This window comes from Chamaea fasciata, unplaced genomic scaffold, assembly GCF_029207755.1.
Source record: "Chamaea fasciata isolate MVZ Bird 193981 ecotype frontalis unplaced genomic scaffold, bChaFas1.0.hap1 SCAF_3, whole genome shotgun sequence".
Lineage (NCBI taxonomy): Eukaryota > Metazoa > Chordata > Aves > Passeriformes > Sylviidae > Chamaea > Chamaea fasciata.
In genome coordinates, this window is record NW_027094088.1 from 54,999,417 (window position 1) to 55,024,862 (window position 25,446).

The following is a 25,446-nucleotide window of genomic DNA, read 5'->3' on the forward strand; positions in this document are numbered from 1 at the left end:
AAACTGCTTGCACAGCCACACCCAAAGGCTCAGTTTCCACATGGACATTGGTGACAAATCGTCTCCCTCAGGGGTCTGTTTGGGATCAGTGCTATTTAATGTTTTCACCACAAACACGGACAATGGGGTTGAGTGCAAATCCACAAGAAACACACATTTTTATTAAAGGTTTACAATGCAGATACAGAAGTTGTGTAATAATATGCTACTTACTGCAAAGCACTACCAATGGACACTCAAGCCTTACAAAAAACCCCATTTTTCTTACTTTTTGCTAGAGCTCTGCTAATAAAATTTACTTCCTCATATCCTTAAACCATCAAGGCTACAACATTATTACTGCTAAACATATTTACAGTCAGGTTTCTCAATTGCTGGACTGCAGAAACAGAAAATGTCCTTAAAAATATTTGGCTGTCTCCTAGCAAGTCACAGCATTTTGCCTGTGTGCTTCATGCAATGTAAAGAAATAATGGCTTCAATTATGTAAATTTTGTGAAAGCTGAACTTTTGACTCACAAAACTATGATCTTAAGTTTACTTGAACATGTTTTTGGTCTACCACTTAAGACTTTCCAAATATTCATTCCATATTTTAAAATTTTTTGATTGTCGTATGTGAGCACGTGAGACTACTCTGAATCCATTAGGTAGTAATGATGCTAGTCCATTCAAATCTAGTGCATTCTGTGGTGGTTTTGTTATTTAAATAATACTGCTGTGTGGTGCAGAACAATGTATCAACTTCTTCCAAGTGCCTATCTTATGCTATTTAAAAATCAGATGCAAAACTTCTTAGAATGGTGATGACTCTGGTTTAAACTTTAATGATAACTATGAGGTGATACAGCTAAACTAACAAAATTAAACATAAATCCGTATGACCACACAGTGGAATTTTCAACAGAAAGAGAAAAAAAAAATTAAGGCACTTCTGTTATACCTAGCTTCATACTCTGCTGATATATAGGCTACATATTTAGCTGCAACACAGTGATGAAACTCAAATAATCCTTTAATTTACAACTTGCAAGGATTTGGTCTTCAATCTTTATTATGCAGTCTACGGCAGAAACAAACAGTTTCACATTATAACCTTATTGTAACACAGACTTTAACAATGAAAATAAGACGTACATTTTGGCTGCAGAAAGAAAAAGACAAAAAACCTCGTTTGATACAGTTGTATTTCAGCATACACTTAAATACATCAAAGTACATTTCCCCCAGTTAACTACTGATGATTTATTTACAAAGCAAGTAAGAAACAATGTCTAGAAAATACCATTGCACCACAAATTATCTAAATGGATATTTCTAATTTTCATACTAGAAAACAGCTAAGAAGGCATTTGTTGCAGCACAATGTTTCTTCCTGAAATCTTAATGTTTTTAGCAGCTATTACAAAATGCAGATGCAGACTGTACTATGTTAATTAGAAAAGCAAACATACTATGTTTGGGTTTGGTTAAGAAAAAAATAGATGTCTAGCAAATTGTTTAAAATTTATTCTTAAAAAAGTTCTAATGCATTAACTGCTCCAAATACTTCACATAGGGGCTGTCGTTTACTTACAAATTAAAATGCTGCTGACAGAGCAGCTGAAATCTGAGAAACTACTTGAAAGAGAAGATATCATCAGCCTGTGCAAGCTATGACAGGCTTATAGCTACATTTTTATTCACAAAGAAATTTATGTTAATATATGCTGTTTTGGGGATCATTTGACAATCAATAACAATGTAGAATACTTTCATTTACTCACCTCTTTTAGAAAAAAATGATAGCTCATTGTTTTGATTTTAAAGTCTTTTTAAAATATATGTGAAATGGAAGCAAAAGATGAAGCTTGGAGGGTTTTTTTTGGGGGGGGGTGGTTTGTTTTTTTTTTTAAGAGATCGCTGAAAGAGATATTTTCCTTTGAAACTGCAGAATGTGCAACCCTCGCAAGAGACCTTGAACTACAAATATGTTTTTCTACATGACCTTGTGAGATTTCAGCACGCAAATAACCTGCACAGAAAACACCTCTACAAATAAATTTTAAGAGTAAATAGAGTGTACCCAACAGCATTACAACTTCATATTCCATTATTTTCTATCTTCAAAAGCTTACCTTATTTTTCAAACTATAGTTGTCTAGCCTTTGAATTTGTGTTTCCAACCTGTTTTAACACCGCTGAACTTACCAAGAGCATGTCAGGTTGCTACAGGTGCAGTAGCTTTGTTTTAGGGTAATATATGTGCTCTTGATAAATAGGACTGCTTTGAACACTGGAGCCTGGAAGGCCCCACATCTCCTGGCTCTGCTCGCTGTTACATTTCATGCTTCTGTTATGTGCAATGCAGATGTGCTGCAGAAGCAATTTCTGACAGACTGGAAAAGCAGGCACTTTCCTCTGTGGTATTTTTTTTTGAGGGAAAGCATATCCTACATGTTGCCACTAGCACACTGCGGCAGTGGCAACTGCTGTGAGAGCCATGCAGCAGGAGACCCTGTCACGGCAGTGGAGTAGTTTCAGCTTCTTGAAGTTCCAGCTGAAAGGAAAGAAATTGCAAATACAATGAACAATTGCTTGATATCTTCCCACCCACAAGTCTGTGTGTGTGTTTTCTTTTGGAGGAATTTATTTCTCATTTGCAGCTACTGTCCTCATGTATAAAGCTAAGCACATAGCCCAGAGTAAGGCAAGACTATGCTTTTGCTGTGAAGCAACAGAGGAAATGATCACAAAGAAACATCAGTAGGTCTGAAATTTGAATTAGAATTTGAATATACTTCATATCAAGCCAGTTGTTCTCTTTCTAGGGTGGAACTCTATGAATTTCATGATGACGGAAAATTTTCACTCCCTTTCTGTATTCTTTCTGTAGCAGTTACAGGGGAATTAGTGTTTTAGTCAAATACATTCTGTGCTCATATCAGAACAGTGTCTAACTTTTGGATTTTCAGTTAGAGCCTAGTTTCAATTCTGTGTGAGCTGGACTTACACCAGCAGAAAAAACCCACAACCTCTCAGCCCTGTGTGTCCACAGTCTGCATGCTGAGTCCTACTTGCACGCAGGCATGGTAGCATTACACGTTTTCATCATGAAAACCTGCTTACTGCACAGCACATCCTGAAAGGCTGCAACCCCTTTTTGCTCTGCAAATTTTGTACCAGAACCTGTTGAGAGCTGGGTGGGAGACTCTGCAAATCGAGGGTTTATAGAATGGAAAGCAGAGACAGATGAAGGCTGGAGATCCATGAACAGCTCATGTCAATGCATACCAGCTACAAAAGAAAGCCCAGTTTTAAGGATCTATTGAACTTGGACAAGTGTTTTAGAGATGTCACTATCTTGCCAGAAATGGGCTTTTTAAGAAACCAGTACATGAAAATTATTATGAAATACAGTATAATTCACAAAGGAGACATATTAATTTTCTAAAAATACACAAGAAGGACGTTTTTTGTTAATACAGGTAGATGTGAAGCTGGCAAGAAGCTGTCCACTTTTTCCATGTTTCTGCAACAGGAATCACCAGCATTCCCCATATTTGTTCACAGTGGGTCATATAGCACAAGGAAAATTAGGAATTAAGAAAACCTTCTTCATTTAGTCAATCAAAGTGAAACTGGCTTTAAATTTTTCCTTGTCATAACTTAAAAACTTTTTTTTTGAATCCAATATCCTTTTTATTTCTATATGTGGCTGCCAATCCAGGCAGTAAAGGCAAAGCTTTCAGGGTTGAGTCTTTTGTTATTGAATGTATCTGAGGCCTCATTTTCATCATATGGGGAGGATTGACAGTTTCCATTAGGGCATTTACACATTTCAGCAGTTGACAAGAAAGCATCAGAAGCTAAAATTGAAAAGAACAGTTACACATAGGATTACTAAATAGTCCTGACGATGTGCCTATACATAATTTGCTTAGTTGCTTGGATACATTCAGGTGAAGCTGCTATAAAAGCAGCTATAAAAATGGGTCACAAAGAAACTAATCCACTGAAACAAATGAGATTTCTCAGATTTCTGTAACTATTAATAATCCAGTTCCCTAATTATTTAGCATTTTTCATTATTAACACATAGGTACTAGCAAAAACTTCATTTTCAGGGGAAAAAAGCTATCAATTGATATTACATTTAAAAAATAAAACCTTCTTTTAATTTCAGAGATAAACTGTTGCAGTGAGTCTCTGAGCATCTGAAGTAAAAGCTATTTCGATATAATTTCCAAGATTTTGATATAAATCAGCTAATGTCAACAACATAAAAAACCCGCAGCCATTTGCAAAAGCCTCTGTTTGGTCCTTTATTCCCCTCCCCTGCCAATACTTGGTCATAGAGAAAAGTTCAAAGAAAGCAGTTTTGCTTTTCAAGCACTTTCCCCCCCCAGGATTACATCACTCCCCCTCCATGAAATGCACTTTTAAGATTGCATAAACCCTCCTGAAAACTATAAGCATTTAATCTAGACCTTTTTGGTAATGCCAATGAGCCACAGAGTATGCCAAAGGCCAGTCTATTAACTCAGAATAATATGAATATTTATGATGTTTCCTGTTGGTGCTTTTGAACTGATAGAAGACGTTCCTTCCAACAACTTAAGCACTGAAGAGTGTTAATTCTAAATGCTTTTAATTGCTTTAAGAGTGTTAGGCCTTTTGAGATTGAGCCTTGCAGTTCTCATTAACTTTAGCAGAAGAAATGAATTCTCACCTGGCAAAAAAGCAACTTGTAGAACATCTGTTTCTTAGAAAATCATGAGAAGTGTGCCAAGTACTACACAGCCTTGCAATTACAATTCATACCAAATGCTGTCCAAGGCCTTGTCTATACAAGAAAGAGCCTCTCAGTATACTTCAATCAATAGATACACAAGCTAGACTTTCTTTTACAGAAAGCACTTACCTGTAAAAAGAATACCCTGTCTATAGAATTTACAGAATCTCACCGTCTGAGCAAATATTGGTTTGTCTGGGGTTTATTTTCTTTTTTTTTTTTTTCTGAGAGCTAAAGCTACATTCACTCTAGGGCTTTTTGTGTTTAAAATAATAATATAAAAATACTAGGTATTACACTTGCAGTTACTATTCCAGAATACCTCTTTAGTGTAATTAGTTCAACAATCTTGTCTCTCATTCCGATAAAAGCAGACATCAAAAAATGTCTCTTACAGAAATGTTTGCTGGAGAAAAAAGATAAATTAAGCCTTGAAAATTGCTTGCTGTGTATGTATTCTATAGACATTACAGAGTGAGAAAGACTGCACCAAACAGCTGCTGAGCTGAACTCCAGGGAGAAGGCCCAGGTAAGCATTCAGGGAGCACATCTGGCAGAAATCAACCAATGGCAGCAACAGCAGCTGCCAAAGCAAGGACTGCAGGGATGGTGGTGAGGAAAGTGGAGTTGGCCACTCCAGAGTCTTTCAAATACCCGAACGTGCAAAGACCTATCCACCTACCTATGAAGACCTGAGCTACCAAGTGCTGTTGTCTTCTCCCTGGCTCTGGGGAAAACTGATATTTAGTTGCTAGGGAGAGCTACCAAAGTAGTCAAACAATTTCTTCCAGCTCTGCATATGCCTTTTTTTGTTCCATCCAGATTGGCTCTTTGCTTCAGTTTCTATTTTACTGCCTCACTTGGACCTCATTCCTTACGTATATTTTTCTCCTCAACATTCTCCCTCTCATCTCCCTCTCCCTTCAGTGTCCTTCCCTTGCCTTCTCTTTACATATGCTTTATTTCTTCATAACTAATTTATTTCATCACTATTCCCTGCAGGAAAAAACCAGACCCTAACCAGCAAAGAATCCAACTACAGGACTAGCTCCTCCTTACTGCTACTCTCAAGATCACTTCACTTGCTTGCTCCATCCCTGCCCCAGCAGACTCTCTCTTGGTGGTGTAGGCTGAAACATCTCTCTGGGAAACATCATCTTCTATTCTCTGCTTGCTCAGTGCTCAGGGAAATAGATTTTATTTCACTCAGCCTCCAGGCAGTACCACATTAATCTTTTCTACAGGTAGAAGTTTAGAAGGCTACAGCTCTCCTAGAAGTAATATCAAGATATATAACTAAGTGTAGAAAATGGTTGCATACACACTGCACTCCAAAAAGCTGGAATTGTACTAGACAGAAATACAGTCTGGCTGTCAGACACATACACAAAATTGACTCCACTGATGATTACAAATGCATAATTAACAGATGAATGTAGTAATTCGCTATACCTAGTAAATACTACACATATATACATACATACACAAATATATGTGTGCCTATGCCAAGTTTGGCAGTTCTGCTTCACCACCAGACTGAGCAGGTGCCAATTTCACAGGCCACAGTTTGGCATGTATGAGTCAGACACTGGTGAACAATACCAATTGTTAATGCTTAACAAAGCTTCTCACTTTAGCCCTCCTCCATTTAGACTTCCCTCCTCTTTTCTGGTGCAATTACTGTTAAGTCTCCTTGGAGATGGGAATCTTCTTATCTGGGCTATCTGGCAGCAGCTGAGTGTCAAGCAGGTAGCTGCTTTCACAAGAAGGCCTGAGTTCTGCACCTCAATGAGGCAGCCAGCTTGTGGCTGAAGTGGCAGCAGTGAGAAACTGTTGCATGAGCAAGCTAAGTATATTGCTGAAACGTGATATGGCAAGGAATGAACCAGGCTTATGCCTTTTGTTCTTATTTTTAGGGAATTACAGAGACAACTCAAACTTCTAGTGCTTGCGAAGTTCTTGAATTACTTTCATGAATGTTAGTATTTACTTTCATGTTTTGCTGAGAGACGGACCTTGGAAATTCTCAAGACTAAGCACCGGACCATGGATATTGAACATGTACAAAAGAGCTTTTTCAGAAAAACTATGCAAAAATAGGCTGACTAAAAAAAAAACCCAAAACAACTCTTGTTATCGGATGTGCCATAAAATCCCTACTTCTTAAAGGCTTTTTCTATACGGAAAAGGTATTTTCTTGGTGTACCTGAAATGGCAAAATGGCACATTAGTATTTAACATGTGTGTATATATTTTCATATCTACATATATATATATATACATAAACATATATATGTACATATATATGTACATATATATAAGTACATATATATGTACACACACACACATATATATATATATACACACATATTTAACCCCACCTTAGTCACCAGATAATTATCTGACACAAGAATTGCATGTAGATAAGCCTTGGTCTATCTCTTGCATGACTTTCAGGACAAACAAGGCCAGGTAGGCCTTCTTTGTTCAGCAATGAAAAGTGAACAAGCAGATTTTTTAATCTTTTTATTCACTGCTGCAATGGGAGAAAAAGAGAGATCTGTATTCTGTCCCACCCCTGTCTCCATCAGCAGACAAGGAGTATGAACAGGGAAATCTGTGCTTAATTATCAACCTGTTGCAAATATCCTGTAAGGGAAACACTTTTATGTTTTATGTGGTTTGTACATGCATGCACGCTGGACCCAGTCACCCAAGGTACCCTTTAGAACCCTTGGCTTCTGAACATTAAGCAGGGCAGAGAACAACTAGCACCATGCAGGACTGGGGTCTCTGTGTATGCATATACCAGTCTCAAATATAACCTTGAAGGTGTTCAGACCTTCCAACAGCTACAGATCAGTGTAAGTGGTAACTTCAGAACACATATCATCACCAAGCGGGCGGCCTGGATCCAGAGATGACATCTCCACTGCTAGTCATACCTGATGGTTAGTCCTATCCACAGTGTTAGCAGTGGAAGCATGGTCACGAGTGTTTTGTCGGACTCGGGTGGAGTTTTGCTGCTCAATGGTTGAGGAAGTGGGGATGCAGAACTCTCTGAAACACCTTTTGAAATTCTCATCTAGAAACGCATAAAGGACTGGATTAAGGCAGCTATTTGTGTACCCTAGAGCAATACAGAAGTGCCAGGAGACAGTCTGGAAAGTAGTTTCTGGGATGTTGACCAGGGCTTTAATGATAACATAGATATGGATGGGAGTCCAGCAGACAATGAACACTGCCACCACTACAAGAACCATCCTTGTGATTCTCCGCAGGTTCCTGTCCTTCTCCTTGGAGCCGGATAACATGCGAACGCTCTTCAGGCGCAAAATCATCAGCCCGTAACACACGGTAATGATCAGCACTGGCATGATGAAGGCAAAGATGAACACACAGATTTTCAGGAGGTTCTCCCAGTACCAAGCCGGGTGGGAGAATGTAAGTGTGCAGTCAATTGAGCCTGAGGAAAAGGAAAACAGCAAAGAAGAACATGCAGGTTAGTTTTTCATCTGCTTTTCTTTAAACTTATCTTTAATTAAATATCATAGGCAAATATATGAAGACTTTACACCTAAGTAAACATGTAAAATGAAGCAATCTGTGACCTGTCATTGGCACAAACATTGGTAGGATCGAGTGCTGCAAAACATGCATGAGGCGTGAATTAGGAAAACAAAACCACATTAACATGTTCTCTTTTTGCATTTGGAATTTAATACATGCTAAACAGTGAAAAGAGCTGAACTGTTACAAATGCCTAAACTTTGACTCATTTTCACTTTCAGTATAAAGCATGGTGGAAAGAAAGATTGTTAAGCCACCATATATGCTGAGAGTTTGGCCATTTCAGGGCAATGGGGAAGAGAATGACATGACACTTGGTAACTATGCACTGTGGAGGGTCTGGATTTGTGTTGAAATGCTGCCCCTTTATAGAAGATCTTAAGAGCACCAGTGGTCCAGAATGCGCTCGCTGCTCTGTATCACGTCCTGATGGTCAGGGCGTAACATATCTATGATGGGCAGATTCCCAGTGGGAGTACCCTGGGTAAACCACAGGCTCCGGTGCTGTACGGCAATGCAGAACCACACCACAGCAGAAGACAGGCAGGCGCAGGTGCTTTTCCAAACGCTACAGTAAACCGAGTGGAACAGCAAGACTTGTGGACCCACAGAAGGAGCTGGAGCTGCTTGTCGTAAAGGACAGATCACATGCACTGTTTATCCAGTCAACTACAGCCAGATGCAAATTTGTTGAAGGGATTAATTTGCACTGATATTTGCTTTACACAGGTTGGAGACCAGAAGTTAATTCAATGACTCTACACTACAGTGAAACAATGCAGAAAGGAGTTTAAATGTTGAATACTCAATTTAGGAATGAAAGTCAGACTTACCATGCCTGTATTTAGTAGTTGCCATGAACATAACTGGCAGGCCAATGGCAGAGGAAAGGATCCAGTTGCAGACATTGACAATTTTGGCATTTCGGGGGGTACGGAAATCAAGGGCCTTAACTGGGTGGCAAACAGCCACGTAGCGATCCACACTCATGGTGCAGAGGGTGAAGATACTGGTGAACATATTGTAGTAGTCTATGGATATAACAATCTTACAAAGGATGGTACCGAATGGCCAGGTTCCCATCAAGTAATTCACACTCTGGAATGGCAGAGTACTTGTTGCTAGGGCATCTGCCAAAGCAAGATTGAAAATATAGATGTTGGTGGCAGTCTTCATTTTCGTGTACCTAGAAAAAAAAATTGGCAGAGCATGTGAATGATCGCAACTGACACTGTTAAATAAAACTGAATTCAGTGCATCATCTATAAGAAGCTTCTCTAAAATAATGTGCTAGATACTGTCAAAGATCACATTTTCTGCTTTTAACCAAATGCCCATGCTATGATTCACCTACATGTTGGCAGTTCAGTGAGACATCAGCTAAAGCATGTAAGGAAGAAAAGAATAATTTAATTTGTGCAGAACGAAAAGATACACATAGAAGAAACATTATAGATGCTAAAAATTGAGAAGCTGGAAAAATTTTGTTTACCGATCAGATACTACACTCCATGAATAGATTTTCTGTACCTGCTGATGTTGTGCCAAATATCATAACTATGTTCTGTATTCAGAATGTAATTCATTTGTAGGTCGTGGAGTAGCAATGGTATCACTCCAAATGACCAGCACTTGAGACCCACTTTTTATCTGGATGCTGTACTTTTGTAGTGGTACAAAAAATGTTTCAATTTAAGTAATGTTCCTGGCCATACTGCCCTGACTGCTGCTGAGGTTGCTGGGCCCTGTGGCTGCTAGGATTTGGGGGGGGGGGGGGGGGGGGGGGGGGCAGATGGCTTGCTCTTTTGATGAAACTTCCTTCCATTTCTGCAAAACTAACAAGCAGAGTGTTTGATCAAACATTTTACAATTTATTGAGTGCTTTTCAAGAGGAGAAACTAATTTCAAAAGACCTGTCGGGGAACCTGCTAGGGAAGACAAAATGTAAAATACACTATTTTGTGGGCTTTATCTCTCTGAGTTAGATCTCTTCAGAACATGAGTCAGTTGCAAAAAATCCCAGTGAAAGGACTGTGTAGGGAATGTGCATTTGGAACTTTGGTAGGGTGTGCAGAAATGCAAACTTCATGTTGAATGGACCTAGAAAACTTCCATGATGAGCATTTGAAGTAATTGGTACTGGATCTGTTTTCTCATTTTTAGCATTGTGCATGAGAAGACACTAACAATCCTAATTTCAATTTCGGGTGTTTTTTAAAAACAAATTTTCAAGTAGATCCAAACTCTATCTTGACTGCTGCCTTGAGAATGTATGATCTGAATATGATGCTTTCAAGTTTGTAAATAAACTCCATACTCTGAAAGTCCTGTAAAATTTTTTCTTACTCCATTTACATAACAAGTTTGTAACTAACATAGGAGGAGGTAGATGCTGCAAACATCTACAACTCTCTCTTCTGGAAATTGGAAAAAATGTACAGGATTGCAGTGTAGGAAAGGTACACAATAAAAGCTACAGCTCTAAAAACCGTTTGGAGGGAGGAGAAAATATTTCTCAGGCAATTTGGTGGAGAATCTTCCAGATGAGAATGAAAGAAGCAACATTCATATTTTGCTTTTACTATTATCCAGTACTAAGCCTTGTGGTTCCTCAAAATAAATATCTCTCCAATGGTCTGGGATATCTGGGAGTAGCTGAAAGTGTGTCCAGAGCTAACCTGAAGGTTTGATTGTGTTGTGAGCAGACATTCATACCCAGCTTGCTCCTGCCTGATCTGCTCAGGCAGGGACAGTTACAGAGGGGCAGTGTCTCTCAGCTCTGCACAAACAGGCAAAGGGGATGAGGATTCTGTGCCCTCACCCAGGCTGCTGACCCCTGCTCAGACCTTAGATGATTGCCTGCCTTCTTTGCAGCTGGACAAGAAAACACACTTGGGAATGATGCTCAGTGCTGCTGCCATCACACTTGATTCCAGGACAAGATAATAATGACAATGCTTTGTTATCAGTAATTAAAGCCATTAAATCATAATTAAATCATTTAAATAATAATTAATTATGATTTAAAAGGAATGTTTATGACACAGCAAAAAAGCCCAAACCATCAACCATTATGTAAATGACTTTCAGGTTAGCATGACAGAGGATGAACAGAAAAATGCTCAGAATAAATTTAATACAATAAATAAAGTTTCTTCACTGGGCATGGGCCTTATCCCCCTTAAATGCTACATATTTTTCAGTTTTCCTACCTAATTTTTATTGTCAGTTTAAGTTTAAAAGTTCTTGGACTTACTTTGTTTAATGGCCTCTACAGACCATTAGTGAAGGGTTTTGCTTGATGTACTCTGTAATCTTTGTACTTCTAACCATGCTGTTCTTACAATGAATAGAAGCAGAACTTTTATGGTGATAGAAAGTATTTACCTCCACAAATGCCTAATCAACAAAAGCCTGTTGAAATATACAATATTCTTTTCAGTGAATTCTATGGGATTTGGGCGTTTCTCTGTAAAATATTTAAAGATTTTATAAGGGGCTTATTTCTGCAAGGTACATTTTGTAAAACATGTATTTTTCCAAATAAATAGATTATCAGTTGTCCCCAGGATTATTTTTTTGCATGAATAAATAAATACCAAAGCAATTGATTAAACATAATTTTAACAGCATGAAAAGTAACAGTCGATCAAAATGGAGCTTCTCAAAGTCTTGATCTTAGCTGTTATTATACTGTTTGCTAAGGTATCAGTCTACGTGTTTGAACAAGCAGAACAAACAAGTCCATTATCCAGACATAGACGTATACGTGATGCGATTTCTATGGTTGAGAGGGACTTAGTAATACCAAAATTTATAATGCAATAGCAAAATATATAAATGCAATCTTTTAAGATACTGCTTTCACAGTAATTTAGATTCATGTAATTTAGATTACATTGACATTTCAGCATCTAAAACATCAAGTGTATTAAATTTTGCATGACAATGAGCAAGATTGTAAGTGAAGACAGAAGCTGGATTTGGCTTACTTTTATTTTACAACTCTGCAATGAAAAGACTAATAGAATGTGATGATTCAGGGGCTTTTTGTGAATATTTATTGCAATACTGCTGTTGGTATATACCCAAATTAATTATGCTCATTATAATACTGGCACCTACTAGTATAACTGTTCTAACTCCTCAGTGCAGTTTTTGTGTCATAAAATTTATGTTTATGAACTGTTGTTTTGTTGGTAATAGTGGATGATGAATCAGGTTTACAACAGTAAGAATACACTTTATGTCTGTCTAATTTTTTAGGGAAAGCTCAGCCTTATCTTTATCTTCAATCCTACAAAGCTTTAAAGTAGACTTCGAGTTTGAAGACCTGAGCTGTACAGTCCACTCAGTTGAGATCTACTTGGGATTAGAAAAAGCAATGGAGAAAAGAATGAGAATTCAGCTCAGATAGTCACCAGCTTCCTAGTATTCAAGGATTATTAGAAAGTCTTGAAATGGACCCCTCAATGTCTGCCCACGGGCCACTTGTAGTTTGTAAACCAAATAAAACCAGATTAACCTCAGAGAGACACCAGCTCCCAAGTGTAACAGCATATTGGACAGGAGCCAGGAGCACCTTCCCTTCCACTTCTCATGCAACAGGAGTGATGTGAGCATGTTTGTGACTCTCTGCAAAGATACCTGTCACACCCCTGTTTCTGCCTGTCCACTCCAATAGTTTAGTTACCACCTTCAAATATTTTTTAAGAGTTTCTTCTTTTAAGCTTCTTAAAATTTAATGACATCTTTAGTTTGCATCATTTATTTAAGCCTCATGGAGTTTGTATACTGCTATTCCAATCTAGACAACTAAGGCAGTGGTGTCCCTACTGCTCCTTGGTCAAGTGGTTTACATCCATGTGGATTGTTGAGATATCCCCTCCCCCAAAGCCTTCTGCTCTTCTGGACCAGATCAGCTTTACAGCATCCTTGGACTACTGGGCCGCTGCAAAGAAGCTAGAGAGGTCCCCATTTAGCTCAGTGTAATACAGAGTAAAATAATAATAATAAAACAGATTTATTATTATTATTATTATTGTTATTATTATTATTATTATTAATGATGATGATTATGCTCAGAGTAATACATAACATAACAATCTGAAAAACTTCCTCTCTGAATAACATCAATGAGGAGGAAAGCAGAAACAGTCTTTTGCACTTAGGAAATGGGCTGGTCGATGACAGACTGGTAATAACTGCTTTCAGCAACACAAAGGCATGCAAGGTTTTGCCTACAGAATACCAATTTGGAGACAAAGACTACTCCAAGATCTGTGTTTAAGTTCAGCGCAAAATACATGAAAAACTGGACAAAATCACTGGAGATTCACTGCAGAAAGCAGTCACTCTCAAAATGGTTTGGCTGCTGAAAGAAACAACAGCCAACAGTTAGGTCTTGCACACAGACAACCTGACACAACACTTCTTGATGCTGGAGATCAGGTTAGCGTTTCAAATTCAAGTTCTTCTTGCATAAATGACTTGTTAAACAAATGAAGAATCATTATGTGCATACATTAGATTAGTTGAGGTTGCCTTGGGTGGGAAGATTAAAAACATGTGAAATATGCCTAGTTGAATCAATTTAAATTAATTTTTTTTTCCCCGTGATTGTTCTGGTGCACCCTGTATATGCAACTAAACAACACTAGGAAACCGGGATTTTTTGTCATGTTTTCTTGAGATATTAGGTACTTTCAATTTTTCTTGAGCCCTTAAAGCTTTGAACAGTCATGACATATTCAAGGTGGTCTGTAAAAACACTCAAATTTTTTTTCTGTCTGCCAGTCCAGTTTTAATATTTGACACTGAAATGAAGTCTCTCAAGCCACATTCTGGAAAGTACCTTTGAGCTAAAGCGTTCCAAATTATGGACTTTACTGATGTCCACCTATTTTATTATCCTTTTCTTTTCTTTCCATGATAATGAGTCTGCCTAGAGTGAAAGACCCATACTGTATCTCAGCCACTGCTGTGACATGTGCTATGGCAGGCTGTAACCTATTAAAAGTTTTGAAGTCATATATATTCTGGATCGGTCTAACCTTCCTGTCTGCAAGCACATGATTTAACCAGCTTGAAACCTTAAGCCTTTGATTTTTCTATTCATGGGTACTTCTGAATGTTTATTCCTTAAGCCATTAAATTTCATCTCTGGCTAGAAGCACCATAAATTTGTGCACAACCCTGATAGGTTATTAGGCAGTAAGGCCATCCAGATTGCAGGTGCCATCTTGTGGTTAACAACCTCTGCATCATTTTGATGTATGTTCTACTGAAGAGATCTTATACAAGGCTGTAATTTAAACATAGTAAGCCCTGAGTGAAACCAAACCAACAACAAACTGGAAAACTAAATAAAACCTTGAGTAAGTACCATAGAGCTGAAAGCGTTCACAACCTGATTGGGATGAAACTGTGCAATTTGCATCACATTGACTTACTTCCTGCACCCATCCCGAGTTTGGGGCTAAAAGCAGAAATGGGGAAGTGAGGAAGCTTTTACTGCCTTTAAGAATGACAGAGGCAGTTGCTGTTCCCCCCTGCTGAAGCCTTGCATCCTGACTCGCAGCATAGCACTACCCAGTCACTGCTGTGACCTGTCATGGTGGTTTAATTAGAGATGAAAATTTTTAGGCATCACTTAGGTGTCAAGGCATGACATACTGAGGGAGTGCAGTAGATCAAAAATCAAGAAGTTTAGTTATTTGACACACTTGGTCATACTTCCCATACATTGTTCTGGAGCAGCTTTCTCCCTTTTCTTCACCCACTGGCAAGGGGATGTCCATTTTCTGAAGGAGTCTGAGTGTATATGTGCCCAGTGTGGACTTGAGCACAGGACAGGGAGCTGCTGGACTGTAGTTGCTTCACTTGCTACCTCTTTTCTCCCTGAGAATTTGTTTTCCTACTGCTTTGCCACTTTATTCTCCTCCACAGTACAAACGAGATTTGGCCAGAATGTCACCAAAGTTTACTTCCCTTGTGTTACCCTGTTAGCATCTTTGACTTCCCAGCTTATCCCTTCCTCTCATCAAGACAGTGCCAAGTGCAGCTCCAGCAGTATTTGCTTACAGGATGCAGGAGAAGCAAGCAGAGCACATCACCTCCTGGGAAGCAGCACCAGCTCAGGGCTATTTTTCTTGTTCTCAGAGCCCAACCTTTGGGAGAGGGTGAGCTAAACAAAAGCCTTTTAGGCAGAGTCACCTTTAGACTTCAGTGCCAGTCTTTTGGGAAATGATGTGGCACCAAGAGATTTGTGAGGGCATCTGACTCATCCTGTTTTCCTGTGTTGGACTTTGGACTAAAAATGACTTGCTGCTATCTTTGTGGCTCTTCCTGATTTTATTCTTTTGTTGCTGAAAGAAGTCCTCTTTCTGCTATTTAGTTTGAGCCAGTGAGTTTAGTCCTTCCCCAGAAAAAAATAAAGCTTTTTTCTCAAAACTTATTTCTTTTGGGAAAAATAGCTATTTTCAGGAGGAAGGCTGATCTTTTTTCCCTGATGTCTGAGAGGATTAACAAGCAAGGAGATTACTTCAGACAGAACACACAGACTTCACAGTAGTCGTAACACGTAATTATTGTACAATTTCTTCTTATTTTTATGCCTTTTTAAGTTATGTGAATGTGAAAAATATCCTGGCAGAAATTCATACAAAATAAAACTGATGTGACTGATGTGATGCATTCTTTTTTTCCAAAAAGGGGTGGAGAACCAGTCAAGAACAGGTATAGGTATATCACTTTCCACAAAAATATTTAAGATGCTGCCGTGTCCTGTAACTCCTAATTTCCTCTCCTTTACCCAGACATCATAAAAAGCCACTTAATGATAAAACCCAAATGACAGTAATAACTATGCTTCAGTGCCCAAACAGTCATCTGCTGGTACACTTCCTTCCCTTCCAGCCTAGTTGAACTGGGGGAAAATTACCTGCCAATTATTTCAGAACTTAATCTGGCCTGTTTGTCAAACCACTTTTATTTGAGTCTCTGTTTGCCTGGTGCTGAGGCATATATGGGTCTCCAATAAAGGTTGCTGCTTTCACAGTTATTGTGTAGCATATCTCTCTGAAATAAATCAATGGTGCTAAAAAGGTTAACTTCAATATATTGCCATTATCCAGCAGCAGGTGCTTATTGTTGAAGGTTTTGCTTTGCTAGTAAGACATATAAAGGAAAACTGTCAGTATATTCAATTTGACTTTTTCTCCTCTGCCTTCAGGGAAGTGTGACTGAGAGTAAAACTGCTGACTACATCTCTGATAACTGTGGTGACATTTTTCTAGAGGGGACAATTTATCAGCTACTTTGTCTGGTTTCCAGGTGCTGGTACCCTCTTCCTGATCTGTAGACTGATCACCTGAGATAACGACTGTTCATTAAATATCCCTGGTGAGAAGGGAAGCTGGCAGGGAAGCCTTTGAAGTCAGTTTTAATGCTAGTAGATGTGAGATCCGTTAAGGTGTAGTAGGGAACAGCAGGTAATCAATGCCCCTGGTCAGAGGGTAGCAGGGAGAAGGCATGGGGCTGGAGGCCAGACCATACACAAACTGTACAGACCAAAGTAGCACTAGGTATACAAGACATGGCCTCTTGCATACAGGAGATTGGGATCTCCTGGTGAAGCTGTTGACTGTGATCTGGAAAGGAGCAACAGAGGTGAGACAAAGGAACTAGAGAGAGAATAAATGTGGAGGAAGGCTTGCCTATGATGCGGGGAGAAGGGGAAAGCAGGCAATGGTGGAAGCTGGTATGAGAAGAAGAAGGAGCTATGTGTTATGTGAGAAGACAAATCAAAAGTACTGGAAATCATGGACTCAGTCTCTATATGACAAGGATGAGATTATGTCTGAAACTGTGGCTCTGAGGGAGTTACTAAGACCACAATCTTAACAGAGTGAGTTGGGTAATTGGCTCCTTAGATGATTTTTCTATAGGGGCAGCACATCCCAGGGCTGAAGATTAGCACGGTGACAACTGCTGCTCCCTATTCCCCCTTGAAAAAGAGACTTCACTCAGTTGGAACTGCTCCACACAACACGACAAGGAGGAGATGTTCCATTTTACACAAACATTTTTGTTCTGAAGTTTTACTCCTGATCTGAGATACAAGATCTTATAGCTGATAATTGAACACTTCTTAGTAAGAAGGTGGAAAAAATCTATTTCATGTCCTTCACAGTTATTTGATTAGCTATGGTGTGTCATCCTTACCTTTTTTCATCATGTAAATTCAAAGGGAAATATAAATAAAATTTAGAAGTGTTTAACATTAAATGGATGAATGAGAATGCTTATCACAGCTCAGCTAAGCTGTGGAACTCCTTGATAGTGAACACCATTAAAAGCCCACTTCCAAAAGGGACTAGAGGTCTTTGAAAGATAATTATAATATTCCCACTTTCAATACCACAAACCCAAAATTCCTGATATAAACCAAAGAAGACACAGATGGTTATAAAACGAGCTTCCTTTGAGATCAGCTTAAGCACAACAATTCAGAAAATAGTTACCTTTGGATTTTTAAAGAAATATAACTACAAGACTGGAATTGTATTTTGAAGAGACTTATCAAGCATTGAAAACTTGTTTTCACGTGGAATCATCAAGAAAATATATAATTTTTTGAAAATGTCTGCTAATGAAAATCTCTACAACAACCATCTTAGAACACCTAAGCTTAAAAATAACCAAATTAGAATCAGTAAAAAAACTTCAAATGTTTGTTTTGAAGCACATTTGTTTAGTAGTGGCAATCTTTTTGACCTACTTCTTCCAATCTTATTTTCGATCCTCATTTTTTGGGGAGTGCCGCATGTTAGAAATGTCCACAAAAAGCTACTGAATAAATGCTGATGCAAACTGCAGCTCAGAAGGTCTCTCTGCAGTCTAAAAGTCTATTGGAAGGAGACTTACACAGTGTTGCCCCTATTTTTCCCACTCTATGACCAAACACCAGCTTCTGGCTATGGCTGGGAAAGAGGCTAGTAAGCTACACTACCATTCTGAGATATTTGGACTTGCATCATGTTATGTTTGAGACTTTTTAAAATATGTCACCTTTTGATCTAGAAAAGTTATAAAAGCTTATCCACAGTGTTCAGCAAAAGTTATGCTTGATGGTTTAGGAAAACACTGTCAATGAAAATGAAATAAAGCAGTGCTTCAGGATTATGTTAGCTAAATAGCTCATTAGTCACTAGCCTGCTAGCAATTATGTAATATAGGCAATATGTGCATGCAGTATTTTCTACCCTTACTGAAGCCTTGCAAAGTTGGTAACTTTTGATTATTTTATATAAAGAAATTTAAAAAAAATCAGGAAGTGTTTAACATTATCTTTTCATGGGAGCCATTACCGTAATGTCACTCCAGGAAAAGTACAGTGGGATCAAACAGCTTTTTACAGGCAAATGGAGTGAGAAGGGTTGTTTTCTGCCCAAAACTGCCTGATGTTAGGTGCTAGCAGAGCCAGAGGGTCTGTGTACTCCTGCACATAGGACAGCACGCCAGGCCTAGGGTCTGGAGATGAGTCTAGGGCTGCAGAGCTCTCACTCATCCCTCAGATGCCTCTGCTTCCTGAGCGAGATGTGTGTTACACCCAGGTTGCAGCCTCATGTATTTTTGGTCAAATTTTCATCATGTCTGTAAAAACATAATTAAAAAAAATAATATAAAGGTATACATTCCATTTCATCTGTCTGCTTTCCTTCATCTGTCTTGGGGGAGGGAAGGGAGCTGCTTGCTAGTTAAACATTTACCCACCAGCAAAGGTTGGTAAACTCTGCCACAAACAGTATGCAAACAGGGACACCTGCCTTTCTGTAAGGCAGGATGCTGAGGGTCACCCCCTTGCTGTGCTGCTGATTTAATCCAGCTCCTCTGCTGCTCCTGCCCAACAGTGCTCCCTCAGCTCTGTCCCCAGGTCTTCTCTGGCTGCTGCTGTGAGCTGCATTAATACATAACTGACATGACTGGATAAGGCTGCTGAGGCTTTCAGCTCTTAGCACAGGGGTGCAACCTTTGCAGTCAGAGGAACAGGCAGGACATACACCAACACAAACAATGCTGTGCAAATGCAGAGAAGTTCATGAGGCTGTGGACAGGAAAGAAAAGCAGGAATTTTATGACTTCTTGGTTTCTAAGCTCCCTGATCTATGCTGCTGCAAAAGATGCTGAAGGTCACCTTACATACTGCATCCATAACATCATGTCACCTTGCAAAGAACCTGTTTTTTAGAAACACTTGTTCTGCTTCACCCACTTTCAAGCTTGTGATAATTTTCAGATTTTTTTGTCTAAAAAGACTCCACACTTTTGCACACATGTGTGAGAATACTTATTTCTCTGATGATATCAATTATTTCTCCAATTGAAATTTCAACTCTAAGCCTGTTCTTGATAGAATAGTTTTTCTGAATTGTGAGTGAGCTCAGCTGAACTAACCAGAGTTTTCAGTGCTGCACAGTCTTTTGAGATTAGATGATGCTTCAATCACAGCTCTTTGTTTTCCAAAACACTATTAAGAGGCTGTTATGAGACACATGGAAAGATTTCTCTTAATTTCAGAGAGAGGACTTCTTCAGCTTCTTTTCCTGTTTGCCTTTTTTTTTTTCTTTAAAGTAGTGTAAAATCATTTACTCAATGAAATAAGACATTTCCTTCCTCTAAAAAGGATTGTGAAGAACCTGAGACACCTTTGTTTACAATATGTGAAAAATTTATAGCAAAACAATTGAGGAATCACTCTGAACTTGAGTGATTTCAGCGGCTGTTGGTGGAATTACAGTTCTCCCAGAAAATTTGGATTGTGGAGGACTGGGGCCTCTGTGAGCTATTTCTCTCTTCCAGACCTGCAATGCTTAAGATTTTCATCTAGGATCTACTGCAGCTTTCTAGCATATTGCCTTTATCACAAGGCATATTCTTATTTCCACTCTAATTGTGAGACTAATATTCCACCGACTCGATGAGAAAGCTAGAAAAGCCTTTGGATTACTGTGAAAATTAATTCAATGCCACATGGTACTAAATGTACACTGTCTCACTGTACTCTGCAGCACCTTGCTGTGCTTTTGGTAGAAGTAGCATTTGCTGTTGATTTAGCTATAACAACATTGTGTTCATATTAGTAATTTACACTTACACAAAGCACATGAAGAAAACAAAAATTATCTACAGATTTTTCAGATTACAGGAAATTCATGGCTGGCAGCAAAACCTATGAAACTACTACTGCTGTCACTTGAAGGCATTTTTTTGGTACTTGAGAAGGAAAACAGCTCAGTGTTAGTAACATGAGGTTAAGTCTCACTACATATAAAACACGTAAATATTAATTCAAGGATGAAAGCATTCAGCTGAACAGGAACCATCTGGAAGAATGAGGAGGGTGGATGAGAATGCATTAATTGTAACTAATGTGTATAAATTGGAAATCCATGGACCTGCTTTGCACGAAGAGCCTTCTTTTCACATTGATAAACACAATACATTTCTAACTCCTCCCTGACATACCTGCTTTCTGACCTCTGCTTGCCCCAGCAGAGAAAGCAAACAGAGGTCAGAAAGGGTGGCATTTTGGAGTGATAGTGATCGTTCCCTGTCAGGCCAGCACTTGCACAGCTCTGGCTCCAAACTCCTTGATTTGCCTCATGCATAAAAATTTTAAGAGTAATAATGTTTGTAAGAACAATATAATTATTTTAAAACTATTTCCAAAGAAACCAAGCATGAAATGTTAGCATGCAGAACACTTGATCTTAAGTCACTGTTGCTTTCACTGGGGCTAGACTCTGAAAGGTGAGTAGGACAGCGTGCTGGATGTGATCAAACCGCTTAGTTTCAAATATCTAAGCACCCACCTCCCAACTCCTAGTATTTTAAAGACAAACTAGTTACCAATATTACTTTAAAATCTTAATTTTTAGTAGCCTCAATTCCTCTCACAATTAATTTGAAGTTCAAAGTTTTGTTCTTCCTGAGCAGGAATGACGGGAAAGGCAGATAAAGAAGGGGAGTTTAATATGATGACAAATTCAATCCAGAGAAACTTTGGCCTCTTATGTGTAGTTGGATGCAAGGAGGCATGAATGTGAACACATAGGATCACCATTTCATAGGTTCATATTCTATGATTTGAAACACTCTCAAGCTAGGATACCTTGCAACAGAAATTAAATTACTAAGTTCCCTATTGCTGACCAGATACATCATGCCTACAGAGAAGCACAGAAAGGGAACGTATTTTTATGCTGCTTAAGCCACAGATCCTATTCAGCCATTAGCATGTAAATTCCTTGTCATCCCAATTGTTAAACAGCTGCGTGGTATTAATTGGGAAGGAATTCTGTCATACCAAAAGCTGTTCTTTCACAGGAGATATAGGGTTTGCCATAAAATTCCTGATGGTTTTGGACAAGCCATTTAATTTGTGTTTTCCTCTGTAAAATGTAAATATATTTTTGCTTTTTCCTATTGCTTTTGGCTTTTGTTTTTAAGCTGCCATCTCAGGGAAAGATGCTTTCTTTAGATAGAAATCTAAATACAAGCACCTCATTGGATTTGGCTTTGTGGTGCAAGTGTAATTCAATTAATTACTGTAAGATATATGAACCTAGTAAGGGTTATGCTCAGGATAATAAATACATAATTCCAGGCAGGGATAACCTGTGGCATATTTATCTGCTGACAGCTACCCTGTGTCTGTTACACTGTGCATCTGCTTTTCCTCCCAGAGGAATGCATTCAACACTGCTTCGGTGATTGCAGTCATGCCCGCACTCAGAAGTCTTTCTGCAGATGTATCTTCACACAGACAGCTTGAGTTTCAGGCTGACCAAAACCACAAGAAGACAATCTCCCCAGCTCTAGTGCATGCAGCCTCTAAAATATAGTTAAACACACAAGGAACTGCTCCTGAACCACTGACGGATATTGTGTTCCCACTAGGTCTACCAGATGGACAGGCTTTTTGCAGTGACATCCCTAACACGTGACAAAGGAATCATCCTCCATCCTGCTGCAACACCCCACCGTGACCGCGACCCTCACCCCCGGCTTTCTTTACAGCTGGCACTGCTTGCGCCGCACCCATGCACCACAAAGCCACCCGCTGCCGCTGGATTGCCAGTGATGCCAAGAGACAACCCGGGCTCCTGCGGCCCCGACTCCTCGGGAAACGCAGAGCTCAAAGGGAGAACGGACGCTCCAGACGGGGGGGAAATTGGAAATGCTGGGGCTGCCTCCATAGGAACGGAGCGCACCCCTGGGCCATCCCCATCTCCCCGCTTAAAAGCGCCCGCTGAGCTCTCCAGGGCTCAGTGGAAACGACGAGCAGCCACGAAAGGAGACGAGCTCAGTCGGCCCCGTCCTGTCGCGCCCCGCCGCCCCGCTCCCGGCCCGTGGCTCCCGGGAGGTGGCAGTGTTCCCCCACGGAAGCCACCCGCCCAGCTCCGCTCCGCTGCCAGGCCGGCAAGGGAGCCTCTTTCACCTCCCTCTCACTCGTTTTCCGCTCATTTACGGGCAATCGATTTATCGCGCGTGATCTGATCTGTAATAGCCCCACTGGGGGATTTTTCTCTTGCGGGCGAGAAAGCTGCGAAGCGCCGCAGCACAGCCGGAACGCCGGGATTAGGGAAAGCCGTCGCGATCACGGCATACGTATTTATACACGTGCATACTCATGTATGCCTACACACAAATGTAAAGGTACTTCAACATACGCGTATAGATCTAGACATGAGGCAGAGGATGTCCAAACACGGCCACAGAGAAGCGTTTAGCCGCGGTGCCATTTACATTTTGTTCGTGCTTTTGGGAGAGGTGGGTGGACAGGTGCGTGCCGGCTATCCGTGTACCATCCCGTACCCATACACGCTCACAGGCAGTGGCGACAGTCCCTTTAAATCCTCGTTCCTTTGGGGACAGGTGCGGGATTCAGGCCCCTTGGCCAGAGCCGCTCGCAGAGGCGCTGCAGCTCGGAGGGTCCTTAGAACATCCTCGGACGCGCAGCGGTTTCTGACGGAACGGCGGCCCCCCACGGCTCCACCGCAAGTTTCTCTTCCCCATCACCCGCTCCAGCTCTTTATCAAAAGCCTTCTTCCCTTTCCCGAGGGGGCCGGCGCCCGTCCGAACCACGCACTGTGCCCCTCTGCGCGCTGCCCAGCGGAGGGGGACGGCAGCATCCCCGCCGGGACACCGTCCCGCATCCCGGCTCCTGGCGACGGGGTTCCGCCCCGACGGCAGCGGCCGTGGGCTGCGGGGCGGGGCAGGGCGGCACTCACCTGACGATGACATACATGACCAAGAAGTTGCCGAAGAGCCCCACGACGCAGACTACGGAGTAGAGGGCCATGATCGCGATGGCGGTGACCACGGAGGGGCCGCCGCCCGCGGGGGCGCAGGGCCCGCCGCCCGCGCTGCCATTGCCGCCGCCGCAGGGCTCGGAGCGGTTCCAGCCCAGCGCCGCCGAGGCGTTGCCCCAGGCCGGGCAGGGCGGCCCGGGCGGGCGGCAGGCGGAGGCGTTGGCGGCGAACGGGACCTCCAGGGCGCCGGCGAGGAGCGGCGCGGACCCGTTCCCCAGCAGGTAGGCGACAGCCATGGCGCGCGGCGGCGTCAGCGCGGCCACCCGCTCCCCGCGCCCGAGGGACGCCCGGCGCGCCGCGATCCCGGAGCGGTGTCGGGGAGGCGACGGCGCCCGCCCGCCCCGACGGCGCGCCCCGCCGCTGGGTGCGGGCACATGTGTGCGGCGGGCGGGGCGGGCCGGGAGGAGGGGCCGTGTCCGCAGGAGCGGCGGGAGCCGCCTCCCCGCTCCCACCGCCCGCCGCCGCTCCTCCCAGGCCGGCGGGACGCGGTGGCGGCCGCCCCCAGCGGCGAGCGGGGCGCACCTGCGGCGGCCAGCGGGCGGCGCGCCGGCGGTGTTCCCTGCCCGGCGGGGCGCACTTGGCGGAAAAGCGCTTAAAATGTTTCCTTCTCCAGCGCCGCAGGCATGGGTGGCGAACACCGGAGGGGGAGAGCCGGGGGAGACTGACTTGGCGAGATAAAGGCGGGTGCAGAGAGGGGATCTGTGCGCGACTGATTGTCGTAGTGAGTCGGGGATCTTGGCGAAACGATGCCCTCAGTGATTATAGAGATAACAGAACCTTGTAATAAAATGTGATGAACTTTACGGCAACGCTTTGGGAGGGGTGGTTGTGAACAGAATTGCCCTATGGAAACGACTCAGATCTTATGGATCCTCAGGATTTCCAGAGGACCTTCCAGATTCAGAGCCCCAAGGATGTTCTCCCCTAGATGTTGGTGTGATTGTTATCGGATGTGGTAACACAGATAGGAACGACATCAAAACCGTTCTCTTGAGCCATATATTCATTGTTACTGGGTGCTTAATTCGCACACTGCTTGTTTGCAACAGCACCTTTTCGTGAACAGTTGTTCCAAATGAGTACAGAGGTGCAGGACTGCCTGATGGCTCATTATTAGGACTTAGCTCATTTACTGCCTCACTAATGAAATCAGAGATCCTTGGTAAGGCAGAAAAAAATATTTCCTGGTGAACAGGAAAGTGGCAGAGTAGCAGTGATTGCTCCTGCTGCCTCATCATGGATGCAAACTTATCCTGCTCACCCTGAGCAGTGCACCTCCTGCTATTTCAAGAGAGGTAATGACAAAAGTGGAGAAGAGAGAAGTTGCAGCCTCAGAGAAAGATGCAGAATCCCGGGCATTTTAGTCTCTAAGGATTACCTGTGTGCTTGTGCCACAAGCAATTGGAGCCAGTGCTGCTCAGGGCAGGTAACAGTGGCAGAATTGACCACACACTCTTTCAATGTGTGTCTGATAATTTGTGAGGAGGAAGAAGAGGGAATAGGAAAGGGCTGTCACTGGACTTTGAGAGGGATATAGATGTGGAGAATCTGTATTTGTTTTCTCGTTCTAAAGAGAAATAGAAGGAGAAGAACGAGTAAGCTATTAACGGGCACTTTCAGTGTATAGCATGTATTGCTTCATGGCCAGAGAGAATATTTTCAGCATCTTTCTTTGGTAGGAGAGAGCCATTTAGCGTTGCATTTAGGAAGAGCTTTAGAATAGGA

At 41.5% G+C, this 25,446-nt stretch overlaps 1 protein-coding gene across 3 annotated transcripts; it reads right to left on the reverse strand.

The window, feature by feature from the left end:
- Positions 1–158: 158 nt before the first annotated feature.
- Positions 159–23,957, reverse strand: OPRM1 (opioid receptor mu 1). 3 transcript variants are annotated; one of them, XM_066179067.1, is made up of 4 exons: positions 23,641–23,957; positions 9,178–9,530; positions 7,720–8,240; positions 159–2,031 (listed from the first exon to the last, which is right to left on the reverse strand). In XM_066179067.1, the coding sequence occupies exons 1-4, from the start codon at positions 23,955–23,957 to the stop codon at positions 1,999–2,001; spliced, it is 1,224 nt and encodes a 407-aa protein (XP_066035164.1). In that variant the 3' UTR covers positions 159–1,998. The 3 variants fall into 3 exon arrangements, with proteins under 3 accessions (XP_066035164.1, XP_066035163.1, XP_066035165.1); XM_066179066.1 differs by having other exon boundaries at positions 159–2,539; XM_066179068.1 differs by lacking the exons at positions 159–2,031; positions 23,641–23,957 and adding an exon at positions 23,080–23,198 and having other exon boundaries at positions 7,714–8,240.
- Between the last annotated feature and the right edge of the window lie 1,489 nt (positions 23,958–25,446).